We start from the raw sequence: 17,287 nt of genomic DNA, 5'->3' as shown, positions 1-17,287 counted from the left end.
CCTCCCTATTAGAGCTGGGCAATATCAGCTTTTCAACATTGTGGTATATCAACAGCTGAACATTGCGGTTTGGCGATACAGCGGTACCTTGGGTTACATACGCTTCAGGTTACAGACTCCGCTAACCCAGAAATATTACCTCAGGTTAAGAACTTTGCTTCAGGATGAGAACAGAAATCGCGCGGCGGCAGCAGGAGGCCCCATTAGCTAAAGTGGTGCTTCAGGTTAAGTACAGTTTCAGGTTAAGAACAGACCTCCAGAACGAATTAAGTTCTTAATCCGAGGTACCACTGTATACTGCAATTTTGAGAAAATGAGTTGCATTGGCCTCAGCCTGCGACGTCCCGGATGAAATTGCTGCAGCTCTCACTAAGGGAATGGAGGGGGTTTCACTCATAGTTGAATGGCAGGGCAAGGGGAGCATCAGGGTTCCTTTGCCAGGCAGAGGGCCTTCTCGGTAGTGGCGCCAACCCTGTGGAACGCCCTCCCATCAGATGTCAAGGAAATAAACAACTATCTGACTTTTAGGAGACATCTGAAGGTAGCCCTGTATCAGGAAGTTTTCAATGTTTGGTTTTTTATTGTGTTTTTAATATTCTGTTGGGAGCCGCCCAGTGTGGCTGGGAAAACCCAGCCAGATGGGCAGGGTATGTATGTATCATTGTTGTTTAGTCGTTTAGTTGTGTCCGACTCTTCGTGACCCCATGGATCAGAGAACGCCAAGCACTCCTGTCTTCCACGGCCTCCCGCAGCTTGGTCAAGCTCATGCTGGTAGCTTCGAGAACACTGTCCAACCATCTTGTCCTCTGTCGTCCCCTTCTCCTTGTGCCCTCCATCTTTCCCAACATCAGGGTTTTTTCCAAGGAGTCTTCTCTTCTCATGAGGTGGCCAAAGTCTTGGAGCCTCAGCTTCAGGATCTGTCCTTCCAGTGAGCACTCAGGGCTGATTTCCTTCAGAATGGATAAATAAATATCCAAATAATAATAAATAAATAAATATTATTATTATTGCTCTGCTGGGGATCACGGGCCCTCCCCATCCCCAGGAGAGTTATCCCTGGTGCCAGCGGCCATCAACAGCTCTCTCCTCCTTCATGATCCCCTTTCAAAGCCATCCAAGTCGGTGGCCACCACTGCCTGCTGTGGCAGGGAGTTCCACAGATTAGCCATATCCTGCATGAAGAAGCGCTTCCCCTTTTAGTCGTCCCGCCCTAGCGAACTACACTTCCCATCATCCCCGGCGCAGCTGTCACGTAGGCGCACAACCCTTATTCCAGAACCCCTTGCCCGAAGCGAGGTTCATGAAGCCACGCCTCTTTATGCTTCCCGGCATGCTCCTCGAAGGGGCGCGGCCTACTGACGTGGCTCCAAGGTTTTTCCCCACCTTATCAGGCAATGGCAGCGCCAGCCGCTCATTCCTCCTCTGGAGGGCCCGCCGCCCTCCAGCCGGCGGGAGATGCCGGCCGGCCGCCGCTGCATATGGCGGCGCTGGTGTTGGCTCGCGGCGGCAGCAAAGGAATCCCGCTGAAGAACATTAAGCTCCTGGCCGGGGTCCCGCTGATTGGTTGGGTGCTGAGGGCAGCCCTCGACTCAGGCGTCTTCCAGAGGTGTGCGCATGCGTGGTTACCATTTCCTTTTTTTCTTTCAAATTTCAAAGCTTTTTAGCTTAATTTATATAAATTAAATTGCTGTGGTTTTTTGTGGATTTTTCATTTTTTTTAAAAAAAATGGCTCTTGTGTGTGTTTATTTATTTCACAAAATTTATATACCGCTTGATTGTAAAGTGGAGGGAAACCACAAAGCGGCTTACAGAAAGAATGAAACAGTTGTTCTTTTTTGTAATTAAACAATGACAGCGTAAAAATAACTGTGCCTGAAGATTTACTCCACTTACTGGTTTGCCCAGTCTAGAAGGACTTAAGAGCAGCCGCGTTCAGACACTTAAATCCCCCACTTGGGAGATTGATTAGGTCTTTGATTAACTTTTTATTAAGGGACAGTTCCTCCTACACCTCTGGAAAAGTGGCCAGTTCTGTTGCAGTTTGAAGGAGAAAGGTTTTGTGGCCACGATCTGATTGCTCAGGGGAGCAGAATGTGCCAGATTGTCTGCTTCAAATAATTATTTTAACTGTGCAATGTGTTTTATTCTGTTTTGTGTACTTTATCTTTTGCAATGGCTTCAGCCACACAAATAATATTTGTTTTAAAATAAAATAAAATTCCAGCAATTTGATAGATAGCTCTAAAACAACACAAACATTTCAGAACAGTACCCCATACATATAAAAACAGTCAAAAGCTGTTCCACAAAGGCACACCTTTGGGTGGATGCCCAAATGACTATATGCAGTGGTTGGGGTGGAAATCCTCTCCAGAACTGGTATAACTGCATCTGGAGCTTAGTGGTGTGTAAAAGTTAGAGTGACAAGGACTTCATTGAGTCAGCTGTGCTTGAATGGGCCTAGTTGCCTTTTGTTTCCTTTATCCATGCCACAGTTGAAGGACTGTGATTGTCATGTTCCCAGGGCTCTTTGCAGGGGGTTGGGCTAGATGACCCTCAGAATCCCTTCCAACTCAACAATTCTATGATTTTTTTTCTGGCGATAGACTCTTGGACATGAATGTTGCCTTCGCTTTTATGCAGTGTTGCCCGCTGCACCTTCCTCTCTCCTTTCTTCCTTTCCAGCTGAAAACAATAAACAAATATTTTTAAAAAAAGAATGCATAGGATGAGTCTGTCTTATCTGTTGCATTTAACAACTCATTTTTTTTATACTGAAGTCGGCGTCCCATGAGTCTTCCATTCTGCCCTCTTGGATATTATTCCCACTCATGAGATACCAAATCACTTGGCTATTTACAGGCCTGCCACTAAGGCTGAGAAATGGAGAACCTGTGGCCCTCCAGATGTTGTTGGGCTCCAGCTCCCGTCAGCCTGGCCAGCCGTCACAGATTGATGGGGGCAGTGGTCCCGCGACATTCAGAAGGCTGTAGATTCCTCATCCCTGTCCTAGGTAAACAGCCTCGGTCCAGTATACCTGAAGGAGCATCTTCACCCCCATTGTTCTGCCCGGACACAGAGGCATAGCTGTCAACTTACAGATTTGAAAATAAGGGACCAGCAGCCTCGAAAATAAGGGATCAGCAGCCAAAATAAGGGATTTTCCAAGCTCAGGTATGGCCTCTCCGAGCCAAAGGCAGAAAGCCCAGCCAGCATCCAAACGAGGCCTCAAGCGGTGGTTCCCACAGCGCAACAGCCCGGCAAAGGGGATGCAGCAAGGAAAACCACCGTCCCCTCTCCGCTGGAAAGCGCTGAGCAAAGGCAAGTCCCCAGGCAACGCGGCCGATTTGATCGGCACAAGGCGTGCAAGCTCCACCCCCCAGTCGTTCTTAGACTCCTTATTGGGTGAGCAACGCAGCCAAGCAACACAGTTGGAGCCTCCCTCCTCCCTGGCCGGCAGGGAGGGAGGGAGAGGAGCTGCTTCCTTTGAAACCTGGGAAATTTAAGGGACATCATCAGTAAAGGACAGCAGCGGGACACGGCGCTGGGATAAGGGAGTTTCCTGCCAAATAAGGGATGGTTGACAGCTATGCACTGAGGTCCAGCGCTGAGGGTCTTCTGGCAGTTACCTCACTGCGAGAAGCCAAGTTACAGGGAACCAGGCAGAGGGCCTTCTTGGTAGTGGCGCCCGCCCTGTGGAACGCCCTGTCAAAGAGAAAAACAACTACCAGACTTTTAGAAGACATCTGAAGGCAGCCCTGTTTAGGGAAGCTTTTAATGTTTAATAGACTATTGTGTTTTAATACTTTGTTGGAAGCCGCCCATGGTGGCTGGGGAGACCCAGATAGATGGGCAGGGTATAAATAATAAATTATTATTATTATTATTATTATTATTATTATTATTATTATTATTATTATGTGCAAAGGAAGATGTGAACACCATGCAGCTGCATTAAATGTCCTATGTTTGCAAGGTTTTCCTTTCTTGTGACTGCCGTTCTCGATGGCTTGTAGGGAAATAGCTTTGATCCTTCTTGTCTGTCTGGGCAATAACTTGTTGCTGCTGCCTTCTGCCTGCCGACAGCGTGTGGGTTTCCACAGACCACGACGAAATCGAGAAAGTGGCCAAGCAGTTTGGGGCAAAAGTCCACCGGAGAAGCTCGGAAGTGTCGAAAGACTCCTCTACCTCCCTAGATGCCATCGTGGAGTTCCTCAAGTGTCACGATGGTATGGCGTCCACCTTTGTTTTAAAAAGTATCTATATTTTTATACCCCCCCCCCCGCCGCCTTTCTCAAGGTAGCTTAAATGTTGAAAACAAATAATAAATCAAATCACCATCTTTAAAATTTAGACAAGAGGCAAAATAAGGCAATTCAGATTGCAGTGATTTGCACCTGGGAAAAAATTGAGTTTGCGTTGGAAATTGTTCTGATTCAGCATGTTTATTTTACCTGCATTTAGTAAACAAAGCTAAACACTTTGAAACTGCAAAGCATGCCTAATAATTGCATTTGCAACTGGCGTCCAGTCATGGTTTCTAAAGAATTTTATGAAATGGGGGGGATTTGACACCCCTCCCCCCAAAAATCAGCTTGCTATTTCATGACTTTCAGTTCAGCCTTGTAAACAATTCTGCAAAAGTTACTAGCTTGTTTTTGGTTTGTTTGTTTTTAATATACTAGCCTTCTGGGGACCAGCAAAAAATGGAGCTCTGCCCCTCTGGCTCATCTGCGTGGAATTTCATGTTGCCAGTGGTTACCAGGCTACTGGCTAAATTCAGATTTGGTCCTGCTAAAGATAATAGCCTGCTCATGTTTTGGATTTCCTCTTATGTCTCCGCCTGAACTTTTTTTAATGTGGTGCTGGAAATGCTATTGATGCATTGTGAGTAATACTGCACACTGTTACCTAAACCCTGTGATATTCATCTCCTCTGTGTCATTCTCTTCTCCTTTCCCCTCCCCACTTCAGAGGTTGATGTCATAGGAAATATCCAAGCAACTTCCCCTTGTTTACATCCCACCGATCTTACCAGGGTGGCCAAAATGATCCAGGAGGATGGCTTTGATTCCGTGTTCTCCGTCGTCAGGCGGCATCAGTTTCGGTGGAGCGAAATAAAAAAAGGAGGTGAGCGGTATTGCTTCTCATAAAAGCATTCAAGCAATTATAAACTATTATCGTTTTCATCATTCTTACATGTGCATAAGTGCCATACATAGCACAAGGCAGTCCTCATGTCACACACCCAAACCTCCTACCTTCCTACTATTCCAGAATCCCACATAGACATTTTTTTCTCCGTCTATCCCTATTAGACTGATCCTCAAACTTTAATTCTAGGTCTTCAGTGGTCATTTTGAGTGATTGCAGTTCAGATTGTGTGGTTAGGCTCGCGTTAAGCGCTTCATTTGCCATTTGCATTATATCTGCTCTGCGACCAGATACTATCTTAACCTTAGAAGAAGAAGAGTAGAAGAGTTTGGATTTGATATCCCGCCTTTCACTCCCTTTAAGGAGTCTCAAAGCGGCTAACATTCTCCTTTCCCTTCCTCCCCCACAACAAACACTCTGTGAGGTGAGTGGGGCTGAGAGACTTCAAAGAAGTGTGACTGGGCCAAGGTCACCCAGCAGCTGCATGTGGAGGAGCGGAGACGCGAACCCGGTTCACCAGATTACGAGACTACCGCTCTTAACCACTACACCACACTTAGCTTCAGGTGGCTGCAGAGCAGCAGTCCAGCCATTTGCTAGAGCCAGTCTTATTTTGGCAGTGAGTTGACTGAATCTCTCTCCTCCTTTGGGGCCATTGGAGGTTTTTACGCCTGGAAACGCCAAACGTAATGTCTTCCACATCAGCTTCGTCCGACAGCTCTGAGAAATCAGCCTTTAGAGCATCCTGGAGATCATAGGATCATAGAATTGTAGAGTCGAAAGGAACACCAAGCTCCATCTAGTCCAGCCCCCCTCAAGCCTCGTTAATTTGCTTTTGGGACTGCCAGGTTAGATTTGGTTTGATTTAAATCAAATCGATTTCAATCACGATTTCAATCACTAGTCAGTAAGACTTGATTTAAATCACTAGTCAGTAAGACTTGATTTAAATCATTTTTTTACAGAAAGACTCATTCTTGCTGGTATAATCTTAATATGTACAACCAGATGAAGGTTTCATTTTTGGAATAATAAATTTTCAGAGTAGTTTTTGCAGTTATATAAAAAATTACTGATTTTGGTTATACTATTAGAAATACATTGTCAGATAATTATGAGGTTATTGTGAGGTTTAATAAGTTAACTGTTTATATTTGGACAACTTGCCTGCTGTACTTTATTGGAAAGAGACAATTTATTTAAATAAAACAATAACATAGCATATGTATCCATGTTTGTTAACTGATGTGGTTAAATGGTTTTAAAAAAACAAAAACCTTAGACTGAGTTTTAGCACACATGAAAAACTTAAAACAAATCCTTATTTCCTGATGAATAGCCTTTGGACTATAATGTAACTTAAATAGAAAACTATCTTTAAAAAGATTTTTCCTCAAAAAGCATTTTATTTTAAAAATCTGATTTAATTTTTTTTAAAAAAATCAATTTTTTACATATATATTTTTTAATAATTGATTTTTATCCACCCTGTGGACTGCGAAAGCCCCACAGGGAGAGGTCTCAGAGAGGTGGGAAACAGCAGCATTGCATGCAGTTTTAATCCCGAGGGTAGTGGAGATTCAAAATCAAACTGCCATTGGACTTCATGGCAAGTCACACACACACACCTCATTAATGTTGTTCTTTTGCCTCTCGTCACTTTCTCCCCTCCCCCCTTTTATCAGTAAGTGAAGTGACCGTACCTCAAAATCTGAATCCGGCCAAGCGCCCCCGCCGGCAGGACTGGGACGGAGAGCTCTATGAAAACGGGTCTTTCTACTTTGCCAAAAGGCCCCTGATCGAAAAGGGGTATTTGCAGGTTGGTGCAGATGTTGAGCTGGGAATTTCGTCCATCCCATCTTAACAGTTTTTCTTCTTTTCTTTTTGAAATTGCGCTCTAAGGTGAGCTTGAGACTCCTGTCTCTCAGGTCTCAGTCCATTACTCTTTTTTTCCAATTTTTTTTATTGATTCCCCCCCCCCAAAAAAATAAAAACAAACAAACAAATAAACAAACATAAATCTCAACCGTATTTAAACCAAACTTAGTAACATTGTTAAGTGACTTCCTCGTATCTCCCTGGTTGATTTTCAGTGGATATCATTCTAACAGTTTTCCAAAACCAATATTCTTATAAAATTAACTTAATCACTTAACATCTTTCTTTCTTTCAAATTCCGCATTAAACATATTAATTCATCACATTACCTATTCCAATCCTAAGCCTATCTATTTTTTGCAAGCATCTCCAATTAATTTAACTTAACATATTTAACTAAATGGTCTTTAACTTTCATCCATTCTTCCTGATACTCCTCCTCCTTCTGGTCGCGGACTCTTCCTGTCAGCTCGGCCAGCTCCGAAAAATCCATCATTTTCATCTGCCAGTCTTTCACTGTTGGTACTTCTTGTGTTTTCCAATTCTTAGCTAATAAAATTCGAGCAGCAGTTGTGGCATACAAAAATAATTTAACATCTTTCTTGGGCAATTCCCAACCAGTCCAATACTCTTAACACTATACAACACTTATTTCAGTGCAGTTCCCTTAATTGCTCTTTTAAATGCCTACATTATGGGAAGGAATCCTGGCTGGCTGGGTGTGTGTCTTCTTTCCTGTGCCATTTCCCCACACAAAAAAATCCCCCTTCAAAGCTGCCATTTGCCCCAAAGGTGCCACTGAGAGCCCCTGTGGTGTTAGACTGAGCCCTGGGAAAACCAGGATTCTTGTCCCAACTCAGCAATGAAGCTCACTGAGTGACCTTAGGCCGTTTCTCAACCTAACCCACCTCACAGGATTGTTGTGAGGATAAAATGGGGAGAAAGGGGATCAATGTAATAAACAAATACGTTGCAATGGCACCTTTTGGGCAAACACCAGCCTTTTTTGCTGGCTGTGGGGGGGATTTGGCAAGAAAATTGAAAGGGGAGAAGGTTTAGAACTTCCTGCCTGAGTTGTGGTTCCCCAGCAAGCTAACTGTTTGAAAGCAGTGCTTATCTGAGATTTTAATGATACAATATCCAGTATGCTGCATTTTGGACCTGAGTTGATGCTTCCTAGCCGTCTCCAAGGGTAGCCCCACGTGGAGCACATTGCAGTAGTCTAGTCTGGGCTGGCTCATGGAGTGCAGTGGACAAGATATAAACCTTGTCAAGTGAAAATAAATAAGTGGAAAGGTGTAGGAGGAGGCTCCAGTGTAGCGCAAGACCAGAGAGACTTTAGTTTGCATTCACACCTGGCTAAGAAAGCTACCAGTTTGCCTTGCTTAGGCGCTTAAGCTCAGGTCTCCCCTTCCAGGAAGCATTAAGTGGCAGACTTCCTTCCTTCCTTCCTTCCTTCCTTCCTTCCTTCCTTCCTTCCTTCCATGTTGGGAATGCCTTCTGCTGCTAGAGAAAAGGTTGGGTAGAGGCCCCTGCTGCTCTCCAGGTGGTTGCATGTGCCCCAGAGGTCATTTGACATGAAATACCACATGCTGGCATATTCTGCCCCTTCCTCCCTCTCTGCTTCAGCCAAACTGACTGGCGTATTCTTTTAATTTTGCTTAGGGTGGGAAAATGGCTTATTACGAAATGCGCGCCGAGCATAGCGTGGATATAGATGTTGACATTGACTGGCCCATTGCAGAGCAAAGAGTCCTGCGGTAATATATGTGTATATTTCATTTATTTGGCGCCTCCACAATTTGCTCCAATTTGTATTACATGTGTTTGTTTTAAGGTAAAGGGACCCCTGACCATTAGGTCCAGTCGTGACCGACTCTGGGGTTGCGGCGCTCATCTCGCTTTATTGGCCGAGGGAACCGGTGTACAGCTTCCAGGTCATGTGGCCAGTATGACTAAGTCGCTTCTGGCGAACCAGAGCAGCGCACAGAAACACCGTTTACCTTCCCGCCAGAGCGGTACCTATTTATCTACTTGCACTTTGACGTGCTTTCGAACTGCTAGGTTGGCAGGAGCTGGAACCGAGCAACGGGAGCTGACCCCGTCACAGGGATTCGAACCGCTGACCTTCTGATCGGCAAGTCCTAGGCTCTGTGGTTTAACCCACATATAATTTTAGTGTTCACGTTATGCTGTTCACCGTCATATGGCAGTCTTTTGCTTAATGTTGATGGTATGGAAATTTTTACCCTTTTCCTTGTGGGGCAGCAACGGTAGAAGAAAGGGCTGAGGAGGAAACCCTAGGTCAGACCTCACCTGGAGTAGTGTGTCCAGTTCTGGGCACCACAGTTCAAGAAGGACACTGACAAACTGGAACGTGTCCAGAGGAGGGCAACCAAAATGGTCAAAGGCCTGGAAACGATGCCTTATGAGGAACGGCTAAGGGAGCTGGGCATGTTTAGCCTGGAGAAGAGGAGGTTAAGGGGTGATATGATAGCCATGTTCAAATATATAAAAGGATGTCACATAGAGGAGGGAGAAAGGTTGTTTTCTGCTGCTCCAGAGAAGCGGACACGGAGCAATGGATCCAAACTACAAGAAAGAAGATTCCACCTAAACATTAGGAAGAACTTCCTGACAGTAAGAGCTGTTCGACAGTGGAATTTGCTGCCAAGGAGTGTGGTGGAGTCTCCTTCTTTGGAGGTCTTTAAGCAGAGGCTTGACAACCATATGTCAGGAGTTATCTGATGGTGTTTCCTGCTTGGCAGGGGGTTGGACTCGATGGCCCTTGTGGTCTCTTCCAACTCTATGATTCTAGTACACAAATCCAGACTGGTGTCCCTAAGACTGTTCGTATGGTGCCTTGTACGCCTCCTTCCAGCAACTCCTGCAGCCAAGCTGGTGTCAAATGTATTGCTCTGTTTTCCTTTGGACCACATCAGCAAGGCTGGTGGGGGGTTCTTGTCGTCTGGGCAGCCCAGGACCGCCACACACACTGTCCAGGCTCCAGGAGAGGTCACTTTGGTGCTGCTAAGGCAACTTACCAGTTTCTGCAGCCACAGCAGGCGCTGTGATTCTCCAGCAGTTTGACCTCACCCCTAGATGTGCACTCCATTGTCTCTGGAGACATACGGATGCCCACAACAAAAATGAGTTTTTTGCAAATGAATAATGTTAATTGCCTTATGAATTTTTAAATTGAAGAGTGCTATAAAAACATAAATAAAATTTTAAAAAACGGCCTCGGTCCTGTATACCTGAAGGAGCGTCTCCACCCCCACTGAGATCCAGCACCGAGGGCCTTCTGACGGTTCCCTCATTGCGAGAAGTGAGGTTACAGGGAACCAAACAGAGGGCCTTCTCGGTGGTGGTGCCTGCCCTGTGGAACACCCTCCCTTCAGATGTGAAGGAAATACGCAGCTATCTTATCTTTCAAAGACATCTGAAGGCAGCCCTGTTCAGGGAAGTTTTTAATGTGTGACATTTTAGTGTATTTTTGGTCTCTGTGGAAGCCGCCCAGAGTGGCTGGGGAAACCCAGCCAGATGGGCAGGGTACAAATAAATTATTATTAATTATTATTATTATTATTATTATTATTATTATTATTATTATTATTATTATTAAAAATGTAAGGAATACATACCTAAAACACCGTGGCCCAGTTTTCATTGAGGTTGAAAACCTGTGCCTGGGCTATACCACTCCATCCTGCGATTGGGGATTCACACGATCAAATACTTCCTGTATGCAAAAATGCCCTCTTCAAAGGGAAAAAAAATCGGGCAGAAGGTGTGGCGATCACGCAGGGTCCCCGGACATTTCACCGTCTATTGATCCCTGTGCCACCACTTTATTTCTCGCTGCCACCACCCAGGCCCTACCTGGTACAATACTGAGTCCAATCAGGGTTAAATTGAAACAAAAACTTTTGTTTATTTATTGCAGTTTAACAAGCATGTGGTTTCATAAACAGTATCAGTCAATTACATTCATGGGGTGCCTATCCAGTCCTATAACTTTCGCTACCTGCTCTCTCTCACTAAACCACCTCTCTGATATTTACTTGTCTTCCTAGCTCCTAACTGTTCCTGACTCAGCCTATTTTGTTACACTAACTCAACCTACGCACAACTCTATCCCAATTCACTCCCACTCCACCCAACGAACTCTCCCTTTGCCCCTCCCAGAGCTGGTTTTATAGTCCTTCTGACTCCACCCCCTGGGTTCTGATTGGGCAGCCTGTTTAACTATTTCACCTCCTGCACACTCTCATCTGTTAACGTCACAGAAGGCTAGCCTTGCTTCCTTTATTCCTGACACCTGCTTGTTCAGGGAATCATATTAGAGGAAAAATATATTGGGTGGTTTAAAGACTCTCTCAAGGCAAATCTAAAAAAATGTAGTATAAACACCAGCAACTGGGAAACACTGGCCTGCGAGCACTCCAATCGGAGAACAGCCTTTAACAAAGGTGTTTTGGGCTTTGAAGACACTCAAACTCAGGACGAAAGGGAGAAACATGCTAAGAGGAAGAAGGCATGCTTGGCAGACCCTCACCATGATCAACTCCTGCCCAGAAACCTATGTCCCCACTGTGGGTCCAGAATTGGCCTCCAAAGTCACTTACGGACTCACTGTTAAAACCGTGTTTATGGAAGACAATCTTACTTGGCTGTGAGTGATTGCCAAAGAAGGCAGAGGTGGTGCAGCCCAGAGGCAGGTTTGCAACCTCAGTGAGAATGAAGTTCTTACTGTCTCATTTGTTTCCCCTTTCCCCAGTCATGTGAGATTGCATAGCAGAGGCAAATGTCACACACAAACACACAGACGCCACCCCCTTACTTACGATTGCCACATCCATCTTTCCAGGTACGGCTACTTCGGTAAAGAGGCCTTGAAAGAGGTGAAGCTGCTGGTTTGTACCATTGACGGATGCCTCACCACGGGCCACATCTACGTCTCGGGAGACGAGAAGGAGATTCTTTCCTACGACGTCAGGGATGCGACTGGAATCCGCCTGCTTCAGAAAAGAGGTGTCGAGGTGTGTCTTCTCTTCTTTTAGCTGTCTTGCGGCTGATTCACCCGTCAGGGTTGCCAAGAGGAACTTGCCTTTTGTTGTAAGGAAAGCAAGTTTCTAGATCTCAGTGTTTCGGGGAGAGAACCCCAAAACCATATGGCTCAACGTGGTTGGGACTTTAGAAGGGGCTTAGCGGGGGTTTGTTGCCCTGATTAAATGCGGCCATTTCTCCCATCTCCCGCTGAACTCAGGAACTGCATGTATGAGTTCTCAAAAAGGAAACATCCCAAATTGCTGCAATAAGATTTGTTCCAACACGATTTTATCATGTTGTTTTTACAGGAGCTTTTCACGTTGCAAAACTATTGTGTAAAGCCCCTGTAAAAATAACAAGATAAAATTCACTCCCCCAGAAAACAGTGGTACCAACCAACCCAGGTGACTTTTTTTTCCTTACTTTTTTTGTATGTTTCTATTATTATTATTTTGTGAAAATAATTTTTATTTGATTTTACAAGTACAGTGGTGCCCCGCAAGACAAATGCCTCGCAAGACGGAAAACCCGCTAGATGAAAGGGTTTTCCGTTTTGGAGGTGCTTCGCAGGACGAATTTCTCTATGGGCTTGCTTCGCAAGATGAAAATGTCTTGCGATTCCTGGGGGGTTTTTTTCCGCTCCCCACCCCCTTTTTCTAAGGCACTAAGCTGCTAATAGCCTTTTAGCAGCTAATCCGCAAATCCCTTAAGCCTTTAATAGCCGCTAATAGCCGCTAAACCGCTAATAGCGCTAATCCACTAGTGGGCTTGCTTCGCAAGACGAAAAAACCGCTAGACGAAGAGACAAACGGAACGGATTCTTTTCGTCTTGCGAGGCACCACTGTACAGAGTTATAACAATACAAAATACATATCCATATATAGAGATTTCTTTGAATCTCTAGACTTCCCACCATTCCCCTCCATGGGCCCTATTGTAAACCTTTTCAACTCCATATTATTTCATCATCCAAATTTGATGTCTTTTCCTTTTCATCCACAGTACAGTGGTACTGCAGGTTAAGTACGGAGGTCCGTTCTTAACCTGAAACTGTTCTTAACCTGAAGCACCACTTTAGCTAATGGGGCCTCCTGCTGCTGCCGCGCCACTGCTGCATGAATTCTGTTCTCATCCTGAAGCAAACTTCTTAGCCTGAAGCACTATTTCTGGGTTAGCGGAGTCTGAAGCATATGTAACCTGAAGCGTATGTAACCCGAGGTACCACTGTATCTTTACATTAGAAGTGTTATAGTGTTTTCATCTACTTATAGTGGTCTCTCCAGTATTTTCCCCATTCTTTATTGAAGTTTTGGTCTTCTTGGTTCCTGAGCTTTCCGGTCAGTTTTACCATTTCATCGTAGTCCATTAGCTTATTTTGCCATTCTTCTCTGGTAGGGACTTTGTCTTTCCATCTCTTAACCCAGATGAAAGAGGAGTAGACTATTGGTGGCTGCTAGCCGTGCTGGAAACTGCTCTGTGAGAAGCCTGCAAGAGGAGATGAACTCCTCTTCTGGCCTCTAACATGCTCTGCCTCCACAATTGAAGGCAGCCATGGTTCTGAATACCAGTTGCTGGACGTTGCTCAGGACAGGATAGTACTAAATAATAATAATAATTAATAATAACAACAACAACAATAATTAATAATAATTTATTATTTCCCCAGCCACTCTGGACGGCTGCCAACAAAACACTAAAATACAATAACCTATTAAGCATTAAAAGCTTCTCTAAACAGGGCTGCCTTTAGATGTCTTCTAAAAGTCTGGTAGTTGTTCTTCTCTTTGACATCTGGTGGCAGGGCATTCCACAGGGAGGGCGCCACTACCGAGAAGGCCCTCTGCCTGGTTCCCTGTAACTTGGCTTCTCGCAGCAAGGGAACCGCCAGAAGGCCCTCGGCACTGGACCTCAGTGTCCAGGCAGAACGATGGAGGTTCACGTCCCCCTCACGTCCCCCTTGCTCACGTCCCCCTTGCAGGCTTCCTACAGACGCCTGGTCGGCCACTGTGAGAACAGGATGCTGGACTGGGTGGGCCACTGGTCTGATCCTGCAGGCTCCTCTTGTGCCCATAGGTGCGGCTGATCTCCGAGAGGGACTGCTCATCGAAGACTCTTTCTGCCATGAAGTTGGGCTGTGCCGCGGAAGTCAACGTGGCTGACAAGCTGCCGGTCGTAGAGAAATGGAGGAAGGAAATGGGGCTTTGCTGGAAGGAAGTGGCCTATTTAGGTGAGGCCTGATCTCTACCTGAAAAATCTAGCTCTGTGCTGTATGTCAGAGACGGGAAGCCTGTGGACTACAACTCCCATCGTCCCTGGCCATTAGCTGCACTGGCTGGAGCTGCTGGGAGCTGGAGTCCATCAATAACTGGAGAGCCAACCCACAAGCTTTCATTACATACCGTATTTTTTGCTCTATAAGACGCACCAGACCACAAGACGCACCTCGTTTTTGGAGGAGGAAAACAAGAAAAAAAATATTCTGAATCTCAGAAGCTAGAACAACAAGAGGGATCTCTGCGCAGCGAAAGCAGTGATCCCTCTTGCTGTTCTGGCTTCTGGGATAGCTGCGCAGCCTGCATTCGCTCCATAAGACGCACACACATTCCCCCTTACTTTTTAGGAGGGAAAAAGTGAGTCTTATAGAGCAAAAAATACGGTACACTATATTGCATGTGGGATGGAAGGGCGCTAAATTTTGGGCTTACCTCCAGCACAAACAACAAGGCAGTGGTGCAGCCCGCGGGTTCCATGCCAAAGTTGGTCTGCCCTGATCTAAAGTATCTATGACAGCTCTAGTCAGAGTTTGCATCTAAGGGTTTGGTGTTTTTTTTACGTGTTCGGTCTAATCTAGGGATGACCATCCTTTGATCTTCCATACGCTGGTGAACTACAGCTCCCATCAGCCCTTGCCTGCTTGACCAATGGCCAAGTGTAACATCATTTGTAGTCCAGCGACATCTTGAAGGCCACAGATTAGCCACCCTAGAGAATCTCATCTTCTCCCAGTGGCGTAGCGTGGGGGGTGCAGGGGGGGCCGGCCGCACCGGGCGCAACATCTGGGGGTTAGGGGCGCAAATCCGCGGGTTAGGGGGCGCAAATCCACGGGTTAGGGGGCACAAATTACTTGCCTTGCCTTGCCCCGGGTGCTGACAACCCACGCTACGCCACTGTCTTCTCCTGAAGATTACAAGCAAAATTATGATGCTTACCAAGCAAAGGCTCCTGTTCCCAATGTGCTGGGAAGTTCTCCTGCACAGCTGTGATTCCTGCAGTGCAGGGGGTTGGATTAGATGACCCCTGGGGAGGGTCCCTGTTCCGTTGAGCGTCCGTTTAGGCTGCGAACAGCGGGACTGTTGTGGCGTCCGGTCCGCTTCCACTGTGCCAACCTGCTTCTCCCGGCTACCTGCAGAGTATCTTGTGCAACGCTGTGCCTGTGTGGAAGGAATCTCAGCCGTGCAGTAAAACTCTCATACAACAGCTTCTCTATTCTACGAAGTTTTATTGTACAGCAGCAAAAATAAACGGTTCTGCCAGGAGAGAGCGAAGGCATGATGCTTCTCCTGTCGCAGCGAAACAGAAAGTAAAACGTTCACATAACAAAGATGCGAACACACCCCCAGTGACAGGACATAACATCCCATGAGCTGTTAACCCTATAAGCTCTGGGTATCCTCACAGTCCCTTCCAACTCTCCAATCCTATGAGCCTATGAAACCTTAGGTTTTGTGGTGTACTGTTGCAAGCACCTTCATTGCCTTGGGAAAGAAACGCTGAAGCTTTGATGAATGAATGCTTGGAATCAACAGTCTTCTACTAGGGGTGGGCTTTTGTTGTTAGGGTCCCGATCGAATGTGCGTCTCTGTCGCTGCAGGAAATGAGGAATCGGATGTGGAGTGCCTGAAGAAAGCTGGCATGAGCGCCGTCCCCGCCGACGGCTGCCCTGCTGCCCAGAAAGCCACAGGCTACATCTGCAAATGCAACGGTGGCCGCGGCGCGATCCGGGAGTTTGCAGAGCACATATTCCTCCTAATGGAAAAGGTGAATTCAGCTGGAAAGAAGCTCTGCTGATAAAATCCTGAAAGCCGCCACCCTTGGGGAAGCAGTCTCCTAATTCATTTCTTATCGTTCACTCACTGTGCTCTTTTTTTTTCTTCTTTTTTATTTTGACATTTCAAGGATCCCAAAGGGCATTCTCAGGAAATTGTAAAAGCATGGATTTCCAAGCATTTAAATCAAATCGTTATGTTTCCTGTTGTGGTCCCATGCTGACATAAAAAAAAGCCAGCCAAATCAAGCCAATATTGCAATATAGATCAACATCATGGGTCTTGCTGGAATGTTAAAGTTTGCAACATTCATGTCTTTCTTCCTGGGGCGGGGGCAGACCTGGGTTTATTTTTTTCCTTTGGCAAATGTGATTCTTGGTGGTTTGGGTTTTTTTTTTCAGGCAAATGTAGGATTTTATCAGTATCAAATGCTATCGCTCAAGGAACGGATTTGACGGGAACGAGAAGGGGCCATTGTTTTCAAAGTTCAGTTCCTTGCAGAGATAATAATAATAAGTTATTATTTATACCCCGCCCATCTGGCTGGGTTTCCCCAGCCACTCTGGGTGGCTCCCAACAGAATAGGGAGTGGTCTTCTACGTGAGAAAGGGTCTGCCCTCTCCTGTCTAGTAGGAATACAGGCGTTCCACTCTCCATCTCTCAAGAAGTGTGCTCCTGCAGCAAGGTTATGTATAAGGACTCTCAGGTTTGCAAGAAACTGAATCCCACCGCTGTTCTGGATTGTACAGTCGAGGGGCCCATAATTCAGGGGTGGCATGTGTGGAAAGGTACCAGATTCAAACCCCGGCATCTCCAGTTAATAGGATTAGGCGGGTGGTGATGGGAAAGGGCCGTAGACCCTTGATCAAAAACCCTAGGCTTGATGGACACATAATCTCCGCAAAGGCAGCGATAGACTGCCCTGGGTCCATTAGTTGCTGCTTAAGATGCCGTCTGGTTGGCTATCTGTTTGACTTTTGCAACGGTTCATAGGCCACGCTACCTTTTGAGTCTGGTCTTAAGGTCTGATTCTCTTTTTCTCCTCCCATCCCTCTTCCCTTATTGGAGAACGTCCCCGTCCCCCATCCCCCCCGGAGGGTGCATATGATAAACCCTTCCTATATATTGAGGGAGGGTGGCTTTGCATGCTGAGGA

At 46.0% G+C, this 17,287-nt stretch overlaps 1 protein-coding gene across 2 annotated transcripts; it reads left to right on the top strand.

Annotated features, from left to right (window-relative positions):
• The first annotated feature begins 1,357 nt into the window (after window positions 1–1,357).
• CMAS (cytidine monophosphate N-acetylneuraminic acid synthetase) lies at window positions 1,358–16,246 on the top strand. 2 transcript variants are annotated; one of them, XR_014502651.1, is made up of 9 exons: window positions 1,358–1,606; window positions 4,088–4,230; window positions 4,976–5,131; window positions 6,841–6,974; window positions 8,699–8,793; window positions 11,904–12,075; window positions 14,160–14,313; window positions 14,938–15,091; window positions 15,270–15,923. XR_014502651.1 is itself a non-coding variant. In XM_083402308.1 (8 exons), the coding sequence occupies exons 1-8, from the start codon at window positions 1,395–1,397 to the stop codon at window positions 16,152–16,154; spliced, it is 1,263 nt and encodes a 420-aa protein (XP_083258434.1). In that variant the 5' UTR covers window positions 1,359–1,394; the 3' UTR covers window positions 16,155–16,246. The 2 variants fall into 2 exon arrangements, 1 of the variants encoding a protein (XP_083258434.1); XM_083402308.1 differs by lacking the exons at window positions 14,938–15,091; window positions 15,270–15,923 and adding an exon at window positions 15,958–16,246 and having other exon boundaries at window positions 1,359–1,606.
• The last annotated feature ends 1,041 nt before the right edge of the window (window positions 16,247–17,287 follow it).

Source organism: Podarcis tiliguerta (assembly GCF_965153285.1).
Source record: "Podarcis tiliguerta genome assembly, chromosome: 10".
In the NCBI taxonomy this organism is placed as follows: Eukaryota; Metazoa; Chordata; class Lepidosauria; order Squamata; family Lacertidae; genus Podarcis; species Podarcis tiliguerta.
The sequence above is the reverse complement of the archived record's forward strand: the minus strand, read 5'-3'. Positions and strand labels throughout refer to the sequence as shown.

What these genes read in the sequence shown, in the direction of transcription:
- CMAS (XM_083402308.1), top strand. Translation starts at nt 1,395, where the DNA reads ATGGCAGCGCCAGCCGCTCATTCCTCCTCTGGAGGGCCCGCCGCCCTC. An exon ending in GAGCGAAATAAAAAAAGGAG is followed by an intron (nt 5,132 to 6,840) that starts GTGAGCGGTATT and finishes CCCTTTTATCAG; the next exon opens with TAAGTGAAGTGACCGTACCT. An exon ending in GCAGAGCAAAGAGTCCTGCG is followed by an intron (nt 8,794 to 11,903) that starts GTAATATATGTG and finishes CCATCTTTCCAG; the next exon opens with GTACGGCTACTTCGGTAAAG.